The 13,023-nt window shown below is 38.1% G+C and overlaps 1 protein-coding gene and 1 long non-coding RNA gene across 2 annotated transcripts; one reads left to right on the forward strand and one right to left on the reverse strand.

Annotated features, from left to right (window-relative positions):
- The first annotated feature begins 1,984 nt into the window (after window positions 1-1,984).
- Window positions 1,985-7,565, forward strand: LOC125775456 (putative nuclease HARBI1). The gene is made up of 2 exons (XM_049446101.1): window positions 1,985-4,027; window positions 4,121-7,565. Exons 1-2 carry the CDS (start codon window positions 3,647-3,649, stop codon window positions 4,646-4,648), a joined length of 909 nt encoding a protein of 302 aa, XP_049302058.1. The 5' UTR covers window positions 1,985-3,646; the 3' UTR covers window positions 4,649-7,565.
- Window positions 7,566-7,570: 5 nt separating this feature from the next.
- LOC125775725 (uncharacterized) lies at window positions 7,571-10,396 on the reverse strand. Its single transcript, XR_007421332.1, has 4 exons — window positions 8,632-10,396; window positions 8,399-8,573; window positions 8,169-8,331; window positions 7,571-8,107 (listed from the first exon to the last, which is right to left on the reverse strand). It is a non-coding gene; the product is annotated as an uncharacterized LOC125775725 (long non-coding RNA).
- Between the last annotated feature and the right edge of the window lie 2,627 nt (window positions 10,397-13,023).

Here is a 13,023-nt window from a genome sequence, read left to right on the forward strand (position 1 = left end):
TGTTTGCATTTGTCGCTGTCCCAGTGGTATCCTATGTGTTTCCTGTTGCTGCTGATGTTGATGTTGTTAGGGTTGTTCGCGGTATCCCTTTCCTCTTTGCTCTTCCGGTGGTTGTTTGGTATGTACAGATGTATTAATTTAATTATTTATTATTTTTGTTTGAAATTTATCACACTTTGAGTTTATTGTTTTTTCTTTTTTGTTTGGTTGTAAACTTCGCGCCCGTTTAGAATTAAATTAATTTACGCGCCCGGCTTTTTTTTTTTTTGTTTAGTTGTTCAGCACAATATTGTATGTACGTATATTAATATGTATTTATATGTCACAAAAAAAAAATTTTAAAATTTTTCGTATTAGCACAACTCTTTTTTTTTTTTGATTTTGATTAAAAAATTTTGATTTTGATGTAACGGTAGGAAACCGTTTTGTGCTTTCCGTTTTCAACTTGTTTTTTTTTTTTTTTTTTTTTTTTTGATGTAAGTATGTGTTTGTCACTTCTTTTTAATTTCACTTGCAATAAACACTTTGTATGTACATATATATATATATTGCACTTAATTTTTCTATATTTGTATATGTGTATGTATATGCCGCCTTCCACTTGTGCACAAGATTTTGCAAGTTTTTAATATGTTTTATGTCACAGAAGTTGATTTTATTTGTTTTTTTTTTTCAATAGTGCCGTTCTTTGCGGCTCGAAGGACCATATGTTGGGGTCAATGCCCGTTTCACTTACCACTGGTGTACGTTGTATGTTTGAAAAAATAAAAAAGGGAAAACTTTCGGGATGCACCACTTGTATATTTGACAACTGCTTTTATATGTTGCTTTTAAAATGCACTTAGTGTGCGAATACCTTTTTACAATTTCCAATTAAATTCACTGAGTATACTTTTGTATAATGTTAAATTAGATGCACTTAGTGTGCGAATACCTTTTTTACAATTTTCAGTTAAATTCACTGAGTATACTTGTGTACAATGTTAAATTAGATGCACTTAGTGTGCGAATACTTTTTCACAATTTTCAATTAATATATGTATGTAACTTCACTTCGCGAACAAACTTATACCTCGGGCGATGGGGCGCTGCGTGGCGGTGGCGGAAAACGGCGTGGACTCACAGGCGGTCGAATCAGAACTGATTGCTGAATAGCCTGACCCTTTTTATGTGGAGTGGTGTGGTGTGTGTTTGAGTGTGTGGATCCTCTTGCGTGTGGGTGGTGTTGATGTGGAGTGTGGTGATGTCGAGGCGAGTGTGGTGAGTGTGCGTGTTAGAGATGAGTGTAGGTGTGGTGTGGGGCAGGCGACTAAGGCTCATTTAGCCAGCCTTATTTCTACTTTTGATAATTTCACAAAATTGCTCACGAACTGAAGATGGAATTTCTTCACTTTTTATGTCGATAAAGTTTACATTTTTACATTCATGGAGCAAGAGCTTTTCAGTTCCAGAATCGTGCTTTATTGTACCCGTACTGAGGACTATTTTGGCGTTTACTTGATTGAGCAAATCGAGCCCAATTATGCCGTCGAATGTTGTTATATTTGGTAGTATAAAGAAATCTTCAGTTACGCCAAACATCTTAATTCTACACTTTTGTGTTACAGGACTATTGCAGTGCAAAGACTTTACTATAAATGGTGTGGACGCTGGAATTATATTTTTTAGCTCAGGTATTGGTTTGATGTAATTTTTCGAAGCTCCTGTGTCCACTAATAATTTAATTTTTTTTCTTCGATAACCTACTCCTCGCTCAATCCACGGGAGTAGGGACTTCCCCCTAAAAAATTCAATTGCCTCACTAACCTTTTCTTGATTTAAGGTATTAATGCGTTGCATCTTTGGTCCAGTAACCCTATCTGAATCTGCCTGCCATTTTCCCTGCTGTTGATTTGAACTATAACCCCGTCTACTATTACTTTGATTCTGTTGTTGGTATTGGTTGGGTCTCTGTGATGGTTCCCTACGCCAATTTAAATTTTGTCTTTGTCTTGAAACCGATGGGTCAACGTCCATGGGGGTCACTTGTTCTTGCTTGTTAGTCCTAATATCATTTGTTCTCTGCTGTTTATTTGCAAAATGCGGATTTTTTTGTAGCTGTTGCATCTTTTTCTCCGAATTATTGTTTATTCCTAGTTTATATTGGTCTTCAATAGACGTTGCGAAATTTGAAGCAAATAAGTACCTTTCCCTATTTGACTCCACCTCCTGGGCTAATGCCAGAGCGCTAGGTAGGTCTTTAGGGCGAGAGGCAAATAGTATGTCACATAAAGGCCTGATATAAAAACTCTTAAAGCGTCAGCTCTATATTTTTCGCAAATTGATTCTGATACTTGACCCTCATGGGTCATTATGGTTTTATTCGTGAGGAGAGTTAATATTTTCTCAACCTCGTCGAAATATCGAAGCACAGATAGGTTACCCTGTCGTAAGGTGGATAATTGCTGTTCAATTAAATATATCGGTCGCTTGTCTGCGTACGTAAAGTCTAGTCTCGCGATTATTGCGTCGAAATTTAAAACAGTGTTGAAGGATGCCAAAATGGCATCAGCAGAAGCTTTTATTTTATTTCTAATTATACCAACTGCTTGGTAGTGTCTAGAACTTCTGAAAACTTTGTAAGATGTATGGGCAGCTTGTCGCCAAGACACATATGTACTGATTTGTCCGTCAAATTCTGGAAATGATTTTACCAGATCAAGTGGTTCGTCACACCTTACGTTCGGTAATATTTTTACCGGTTGGTATACTTTTGGCGTTTGACCAGTGGTCAATGTAGTCAATTGCTCCGTTAATCGTTGGAGCTTAACCTTGAAAGTCTGTCTTTGTTGTTCAAGAGCGCTTGAGACGGCTGCTTGAACCACTGCGGTTACCTGATTTGAATCCATTTTACTGGTCACCTGTAGTTTTATAATTCTTTCTAAGAGGTTTTCTAATTCTGAGTCACTCATAGACTTGGAAATTAAAATTGAATAGAACTTGTAACCGTTCCTATAGTCGAATCAATCAATCACACTCTTTTGTTGATATGGCTAGATAATTTCAGTTATTTATTACAATTTTCTTCACAAATTCTGTTTCTAAACACAATGTTTTTGAGAAAAGATTACACTGTTTCTTTTTTATTAAACTCTGGAAAATTTGTTTCACAAAATTTTATGATTAGCTCCTTATATTTCTAAAATAAATTCCTTTCAGTCTATTTTGAAAACTTAGTTTTAATTCAAAAGAAATTATACAGGCAGGTTCTGGAATCCGAGTGAAAGTGAATTTGAAAATAAACCTCAATCCGAGTGAATTTGGATTTTGTGTTCTGAAATCCGAACTTTTTGTTCATTTTAGAACTCGTTTTTGATTCACCGCAAAAATAAAATTAACAGCTGATAGCTGTCAATTTACCTAAAATAAATAACAATCTTTTAACAAAAATGAGTGCATTAGGATTATTGGCGGTTATTTTACGCGAAAATCAAAGGAATAGAGAAGAAGTTTGCAGTAGGAGGATACTACGGGACCATTGCAACCCATTGGATGTGCCTGAACAAGTGTAAGTATATAGTTACTATTTGTAAAGTGCTTTGTTAATAAAAAATTTAATAGTTTCGTGTCGAACTATCGCGTCAACAAGGATGCGTTTCTCGAATTGATGAACGTTGTTGCTCCACACATAAAGGGCTCATCAATTCCTGCGCAACTACAACTGGCAGCCACACTGAGGTTTTTGGCGGAAGGTGGCTTCCAAAAGGCAGTGGGAAAAGATGTTTGCATAGCAATGGGTCGGAGCACAGTTGCAAAAGTCATAAAACGTTTGTTGAACATTTTGGAAAAATATATTTGCCCAAGGTGGATCAACTTAATTATGACAACAGAAGAGCAGAATCAATCAAAACTACATTTCCATCAAAAATTTGGTATTCCCGGTGTTATTGGTTGCATCGACGGTACCCACATACGAATTACAAAGCCGCATAAGGACCCCAACCTATTTTACAACAGAAAGGGATTTTTTAGCATCAATGCCATGATTGTAAGTACATACATACTTAATTATTTCAATGTACGCACTATGTACATATTTATTATTTAATTATTTCTTATATTTTGGTTATTTTTTTTATAGATATGTGATTATAATATGTCAATAAAGGCAGTTGATGCTCGCCGGCCTGGCTCGAGTCATGATGCCCTTATTTGGAGTGTAAGTAGTGCTCGTTCATATTTTCAATCCTGCTACGAAAATGGCATACGTGGCTCTTGGCTTTTGGGTGATGCTGGGTATGCTCTTCAACCTTATTTGTTCACTCCATTCAGAGATCCCGAAATTGGGACACCTCACTACATATTTAATCAAAGGCATTCTTCGGCACGCAATGTTGTAGAGAGAACAATTGGCGTTTTAAAAAGCCGGTTTAGGTGCTTAGCTCGGGGTCTTCAATACCAGCCACAAAAGGTGGCGCAAATAACGAATGTTTGCTGCGCTTTGCATAATGTTTGCAAACATTACAAAGTGCAAGAATTAGTTGTTGCAGATCTTGTTCCCGAAGAAAATGAACTTGCAAGTTTTGAAATAGTAAACGATGCCATACCTGACAGTGAAGCTGCAATCATTAGAGAGGAAATTGCGAATCGCCTTCACTCACAAAGTTAAAAAAACATAAATCAAAACAATAAATGTACAGGCATATAAATTTATGCGTTAGAATAAGCGTTTATTTATTTCAAAAATTCAAAAACTAAAATAAAATGAATTCAAAGCAAACAAAAACTTGTTTATGTACATATCTATACTCGTATATTCTTTCTACGGTTGTTTGTTAGAGTAATTTTGTTCCACAAACACTTTAAGCTCGGCAATTTCAATTTCTTTCAGTTTTAGCTCATTGTCTTCTTGCCGTAACTTTTCCATCTGGTAATGATGACGCATACTTTCAATATTTCCTTCTTTTAAGGTCACAGTAAGTTCTTTAACGGCCTCACAAAGTGTAAATAAATTTGTGTTTATTTTTTTGGTTTCCTCCAAATTTTCTTTCAACCCATCCACTACAGCTTTCATGGCGTTTGTCTGTTCGCTGATGTTTGTCATGCAGTCGGCTACAGCGGGTTCCCGCCTGCGAGACCGCCCCGCAGCGGCGACATTGCTAGTGGAGGGAAGAGGCTCTTCATCATCGGGAGTGTCAGAAGCTGAGTCATTCCTCTCTGATGGAACACCAAAGCTCTGCGTATTAGGCACGCCTTCTACCACTGTATATATGCCGCATAATTGTGCAATTGCGTCTTCTGTCGGAGTAAGGACATGCTTATTGAACGGTCCTCCCCCGGTTGCTCTGGCCTCGGAAGTATTATGCGCCACTTTCTTTCTGATAAAGGCCTTCCAGTCCATCCAAACCTGTAAAAATATTTACAATTTAAATTACTTTGATAAGTTTAATTTGTTTGTTAACCTTTTTCCAGCCAGATACATCTTTTTGGGGGGGACCATTTTTATTTAAATCTACCACTAAATCTCTCCATAGCGCGTCTACTTTTATTTTGTCGCCTTTGACAAATCCTCGGGCGATATTGCTGTGCTTCTCCATAAATTGAAGAAGGATTGCTTCTTGGGTTGCATTCTTGTGTTTGCCCATTTAAAAGTTGTTAAATTACGTGTTAAAACAACAATATTTTTAATTTTTAATTACTTACATTTCTTTTATACACCAAATCCGCAAATTGAAACTGATGTGAATGCTAACCGAATTTTTTATTGTGAATTCGTTTTCCAGAACATGCGTATTCACTCGGAATTCATTTTAGAAAAAGTGTGGAATTGAAATTGTGAAAGTGAAACACAGAATACCAAATGCCGGATTGAAAACGAATTTTGTTTGATATTCACTCGGAAGTGAATTTCAGAACCTGCCTGATAATGTTTTTATTTTAATGAGCACTCTAGATACAATACTCGAAACATGTTTTTTATTATAAACTGCTTTCTGAGGAATCCTCGGATCCTTGGAGTCCTTGTAGGATTGTAGCGATTCTCTGTGAGTCCTTGTAGGATACGTTTTTAAAGATTGTAGCGATTCTTTGTGAGTCCTTGGGTCCTTTGAAGTCATTAAAGGCACTCCACCGCAAAATACCTTGGTGATTTTTACTTTCTGGAGAATCCTTCGTATCTTCTTTACCCGGTTGGTCGCCAATTATTTTTAGGCACTAGTGCGCTTTATTCAGGTTCGATCATAACTAAACTCTAAAACATTCTTACTCTTAAGTCTAAGCCTAAGTCGTCCTCACTGCCGCTGCCGTCGTCGCTGTCGTTGCTATGTTTTGTCAGATGCAGTGTCAGCGAATCCCACGATTTGCTTGCGCTATATTTGTGGTGCGCCAGCGGATCCCATGGCTACGGTAGCTTGTGAGTATCGTTTGTTGTTGGATCATTATTTGTGTGGGAATGTCACATACATAAGTATGTATGATGCTATTTCAAACGATTGTTGTTTTTGTAAAGCAATGTTTGTAGTTTTTGTGGGTGACATATTTACATTTTTTTTTTTATAGTAGGAGGAAGCATCGAAAGCCGGAGTGCGGGACTTTAATCCGCTAAACCTAACCTACTCCCACCTTATGTCTCTACCACGGGACCACTGGACAAAGTATTACGTCATGGGAGAGAAGAAGACGTTTAAGTCTGCTCTAATGCATCTGTTCTAAATGTCTCAACTTTGTCATAATTAGATTTGCCGCTCTGCTGACAGCTTTCCACTTTACAGAGGACTCGCACATATGCGTAGTCAAATTTTCCACCGTGATACTTATATGTGTACGCATATTTGTATGTAGGTTTGTGTATACATTATTTGTGTGGGAATGTCATACGCGCGTATATATTTATGTATGAGTTAGCAACATTAAAGTTAACTGCGATAAGCAGAATAATGCTGGATAAGCAATTAACCAATCAACATCCGGCACGCGCAGTGTAAACTATAGCCAGGCTGACCAACAATAGCGCAATCATTGCAACAATAGCAATCAACCTCCGGCACACGCGGAATAACGAGACACATCCATAGTGCCAGCATAAGTAATTTTTAAGTTATAAATAATTGATAATAAAAATTGTAATTTTAGTCTTAGCAGAACATTTGACAATAAAGCTCATTTTGACCAAAATTATAAATTTTTTTAGCCGTTTTAATTTAACCGGCAATAATTTATGTATGTACATATAGAACAGTGCGCGCACTTCATATTGCGATACTGATAAATGATAATATCATGATTTGCTTCTGAATTGTACTTATATCCCAGCGGGGCATAAAAGACCTTCATATGGCCTTATTCATGTCGGAATTGTAAGGTAGAAAGGGCTTACTCCGCCATATAAGCTTCATATCTTTTTAACATTGCGTGTCCTACACCGTTAGGCCTCACCTCTACTATCTCTAAAAGGAGTAAATGAGGCCTTACCTCTGCTATCTCTAAAAGGAATAAATGATGCCTTACCTCTGCTATCTCTAAAAGGAATAAATGATGCCTTACCTCTGACCCTTGAGGCCTTATCTTAATATATAAAAATCACGTGTCACGTTGTTTGTTTGCGATGGCCTCCTAAACTACTGAACCGATTTTAATGAAATTTTTAACACTGTGTGCAGTTTGGTCCAACTTGAAAGATAGGATAGTTTATAACTTTCCTTATAGTCGCATTATTTATTTATTGCAAATTATTTGTTTATTATTAGCAAAGAGCTATCCATCAGTTGGTGGCGCTAACAGCGGTATTGAGTAAGTGCGGTATGTTACAGTAGATGGCGCTACAAACATTAAAAACATTAAATGAAAATGCGTTGTTTGAAGTTTATATTATTTGTGGTAAAATTATACGAGTCTATGACTTCCAAAAATAAAAATAAATATTGGGCGGGGCGAAGTTCGCCGGGTCAGCTAGTTGTTTTAATAAAAATAAGCTGTTTAATAATGACACGAAAGACTTTTAATTCATCAATATATTATTTTGATTTATTATCGTAGGTTTTTTTATACACCTTATTTTTTATTAATTGTATCGATTTTTTAATATCATTTTCGTAATTTGGGAAGCCGTATTGGGGGGACTTCAGAGCATCTAAAATTAGAAATAGCAATTGTGAGTTGTGAATTTATGTATTTAATTAAAACAAACCTACCAAACACAAATTTTCCAAATAAGTTGGTTTTTTTTAATGATTTTTTCTTCTGCAGCCCATCCCAATTGTACTCTAACAAGCACTCTTCTGTGTCTTCTGTGAAGACAAATTGCAGAGATTTTGTAATAGGTGTTGAACCTATACATTCTTTAATGCTACAAATCTATTGAAATCAGGAAAGTATTAATTATATAGTTTCGCAGAAAATACTGTTCATTCAGTTAACTTACTACGTCATTTTTTGGAAACATTTCAGCATTTTCCTCAAAATGTTCCATTTCTTCAACGCTTTTTTTTATGAAAATATGTCCAGGCTTGTAGATTTCGGAAATGCTTTCTCTAACAGTTTATCCATCTTCACATGTAGCTCACAAATTAAGTTTTTCATTTGTTGTACCTCTTCTTCTATAAATAAATTGTTTAATCAATTAAATATGCACAATTATGTATAGTAATTACTTACCCAATTTTTTCATTTTATTTCCACATTGACAAGGTGGAGAATTTTCGTCATTTATCATCGTGTAGCTCCGTTTTGACATTTTGGAATATTTAGTCTAAATCGATTATATTGTTACGAATTTACTGCTTGCTAGTTTACTTTGTTAGGTTCGTATCTCTGGATTGACAAATAAAATCAACACTGTTTAATTTAATTCAACAACTCTTTATTTCACAACTCGTCTACACTATAGCAGTTTACTCTTAGCACTGATTGATTACGTTGGCGCTGCCACGGCTTATATAGCCACGCACTTCTCGCTGATGCCGACGTGTCCTTCTAGAATATTGCGTCTGGAAATTACCAGAACATAATGCTATACGGCGCCAAATGCAGACAAGCAGACTCTGCAATTGTTCAAGCAGACGGCTGCGGCGCCAGATGTCTATTGTTTCGACAAGCAGATAGTGCGGCGCCAGATGTCTATTGTTTCGACGAGCAGACAGCCGCGGCGCCAGATGTCTACAACAAGACAAATGCTATTCCATATACCTACAGCTATTGTTCATAATAAGGGATGCATATAGCAATACAAATACAACTTAATACTACTTTTTGTAACAATATTTATATTATATGTTTCAATTTACATATTCAATTGAAAGGATAATTAAAGTGTGAAGTGATGAAGAATTGGCAAAAAAAACATTTTATCTTGATATGGCAAGCACATTGCCTTGTACAATAACTCTTTTACTTTTTTCTACATTAGTGGCGACTTCATGCACTAATCCAATTCCCATTCCAAACTTCTAACTGGTAGTTCAAAAAAATTCTCTATTGCTGTATATCTATTCCGTAAAACATATTCTTTCACATTATGCACATTACATATATTTATATTTAGTTCTTCGGATACATTTTTGCTACAACTAGGAACATTTTCATTTACTGGAACAATAGCTTTTTTCACGATTTCAATTGTGCACTTTTTCTTCTTGCCACAAGTCGACGAAAATGTCCATCACTCACTCCACATTTAGTTTTTCCCATTTCAATAGAATAATTAATTTACTATTCAATATTAATCTAGACTTTTAAAAAAACTTTTCAAAAAAATTCTCTATTGCTGTATATCTATTCCGTAAAACATATTCTTTCACATTATGCACATTACATATATTTATATTTAGTTCTTCGGATACATTTTTGCTACAACTAGGAACATTTTCATTTACTGGAACAATAGCTTTTTTCACGATTTCAATTGTGCACTTTTTCTTCTTGCCACAAGTCGACGAAAATGTCTATCACTCACTCCACATTTAGTTTTTCCCATTTCAATAGAATAATTAATTTACTATTCAATATTAATCTAGACTTTTAAAAAACTACAACTTACTTGTAAGTCCGCAGCGTTTCCGAAGACAACGAAAAATAGAACAATAATGGCAAACAGTAACGCGGTTGCATATACGCAGTATTCGGTGGCGACAAGACGTCGGCGGCAGATAACAACGTCCGGTGTGTTTTACGTAGGTACCTGCTGACGACAACCTTACTCTACGGTACTCAAAAGTACAACGGATCAAATCAATGCGTTGATCAGCGCCCTGAGAATGCTGAGCATTTTCAGTACCAATTGGCAGTGTGGAATGGACACACTAACCACCTTGGTAGGGTTCGAGGCCCATCTAAAACCTCTGCCGTACTATGGGTCCGGCACCCGGTTGCAATGCAACTCCACATTGAGTGATCGAAACACTCTTCCCGCGATTTGGGTATAAACCACAACCACCACGATACTCCCCAAGGGGCCTACCGCATGAGCAGGTTGGAGCGAACTCCAAGGGCTCCTGCTCCCCGTGGTACCAGAATTAAGTCTCCGGTCAGACCTCGTAGCCGAAACTACTACCAGTTGAGCTTCCATACTGCTCTGGACTGGTGACCAGGGGCTAGACCCCACACTCCCATCCCAAACCCCCTGCAAACCCCTTACTTAACCTACGCAATCGAACGTTATAGCGCGCCCATCAATGTTTGGCAAGCGCGCGCTCGACTATGCCGCAATATACTGGACAGGCAGCGGACATCATGAGATGTCCAGCCGGCTTCCCCTTCAAGTGGCAGTTGCGACAATGCGGGGCATTGACGCAACGTGCCGCCTTGTGACCCTCTTGGCCACACCTCCGGCAGACATCGGACTTGACCGGACAATTTGCAACTCGATGGTCAAAGCCCATACACCGGAAACAACCGGCAACTGGGCTATCCGCACGAACACGGAAGGAAAACCACTTCACGTAGACCCTTCCTACCTTCAAAAGACTTGCGATCACCTCGTCCGTTCCTTCTAGAACAATGGTCGTCCTACCATTCTCCTTATTCCAGGAATAGCTTCTTACGCGGACATCTAGTTGGTTCACCCCAGGACAACTCTTCTTGATAGTGTTCTCGAATAGTTCATCCATGAACTCGTTAATTTCGAACTCGGTGTGCACACCCTGCACAACGACCCTTTTCCTCTCCTTTTTATTGACGTACACATCTAAACCGACCTCAGCAAATTTGGTGTTTTTCACCACCATATCCCTTTCCTTGATGGAGGGGGTCCGAATGACCACACCACCATCCTTCATCTGTTTCATTGCGTGCACACGCACGCCGAGAGAAGGACCCACTTCTTTTACAAGCTTTTTGGCCACCTCCTTGGATGAGGTGCCTGGAGCCTTGCTTCTGACCACAACAGACCAGGACTCCACAGGTTTAGGCTCCTTTGGCGCTATTGCCTCCAGCACAGGTGCTGGTGGGGCAATCGCCGAAGACACAGGAGCCTCCATGTATCTGGTCGAATGACCAACTGCACTATTAACCTTGTGCAGTGCATCTATCTGCCCTCGAAGGTGGGCATTTTCAGCCATCACTTTCAGTACCAGTGACTCGTACTTCCTACCATGAATTATGAACCCCTTCATGGTTTCTGCCTCAAACTCCCCCCCGAACACCATGGCACTAAACTCATCATTTAAAGCTGCGAGAGCTGCAATGATTGGGTTAGCGCCACCCCCAACATTAGAATTACAATATTTACCTCCTCCAAAAGAACTCTCGGCATCATTGGCAGTGCTGTCCACACTGCAGTCCCTTTCAAAGCAACTGCTCCTATGCTCTTCCTCCTCTGGCGATGGCCCTTTGCGGGCCTTCCTTTTCGACGGCGGCGGCTTCAGAGGTACTTCTTCGGAATCCGAAGAAGCCTCCACTTCGACCATCATCACGGACTCCTCCATTTTTGTTTGGGATTTAGCTCCCTTCCTCTTTGTTTTGGGCATTTCTGCCTCTCGAAATTTCCCGGCACTAATATTCCACTGTCTCTTGTCCTTGGGAAAACCCAAGCCGTTTCAAAATTAGCGGAAAACCCCAAATACTCGGGGGGTTTTTACGCACTAGAGTTTCTCTCACACTTCACAGAGGTTCTACCTGCGTCACTGCGCTTAATGCACTAATTTTGCGTCTATTGTTTGCGCACTTTTGGGAAAATCCCACACGCCACTTTTATTGTTTGCAATATTTGGGTAAACCCGCACTGCACTTCTATTGTTTTCACGCACTAAAACTTTCTTGTGCTCTCTCACAGAAGTTCTACCTGCGTTAGGTAGCACACACAAGCACATTTGCCACTTCACTTAATCCCTTTTTTTTCTCTCGGGAAATGAATGTTTTTCCGCACAATATTTGGGTAATACCCACACTGCACTTCTATTGTTTGCACTTAATCCTCTTCGTTTTGATAAAAACGTTTTCAAATATTTTGCCTGTGACTTAGATCACAATATTGTCACTAAATAACGCACCGTCAACTGAAATCGTCCGCGCACACGACCGTTCACCTCGGCTGTTCAAACGCAACTGGGCGGCAGATAACAGTAAAAAATTTACAAACGCTGTGCAGCTTTGAAAATGAATATCATAGTCTACTTTGTCTCTTTATTTTGTACACCTTACCCTACGCTACTAAAAGAAGGTCATTGTGAGGCATTCATGAGAATGGGAAGGTATTAAACAAATAAGGCCTCACATTGCCCTGCTTTTGTGAGGCCTTTATTTTGTCCCCGCTGGGATATAGTATACATATACATATGTAATTACGCGCTGATATGTAGATGCGTATGAAAATTAAATGAAATATTATTGTAATATATGTATTAAGTTTTAATGATATTATGATAGTATCTCATATACATACATATACATATGTATATCATATTTCCAAACATATTCATATATGAAGTTATATTATATTCTCAAACATAAGAAATATTTAATACATAACTCTTATTCGCACATTAACTACAAATATTGTTTTGAAAATAGCATAATTAAGTAGAATGTTATAAATTTTGCATATATTCATAA

Source organism: Bactrocera dorsalis, chromosome 1, assembly GCF_023373825.1.
Source record: "Bactrocera dorsalis isolate Fly_Bdor chromosome 1, ASM2337382v1, whole genome shotgun sequence".
Taxonomy (NCBI): domain Eukaryota; kingdom Metazoa; phylum Arthropoda; class Insecta; order Diptera; family Tephritidae; genus Bactrocera; species Bactrocera dorsalis.

What these genes read in the sequence shown, in the direction of transcription:
- LOC125775456 (XM_049446101.1), top strand. Translation starts at nt 3,647, where the DNA reads ATGAACGTTGTTGCTCCACACATAAAGGGCTCATCAATTCCTGCGCAA. An exon ending in TTAGCATCAATGCCATGATT is followed by an intron (nt 4,028 to 4,120) that starts GTAAGTACATAC and finishes TTTTTTTTATAG; the next exon opens with ATATGTGATTATAATATGTC.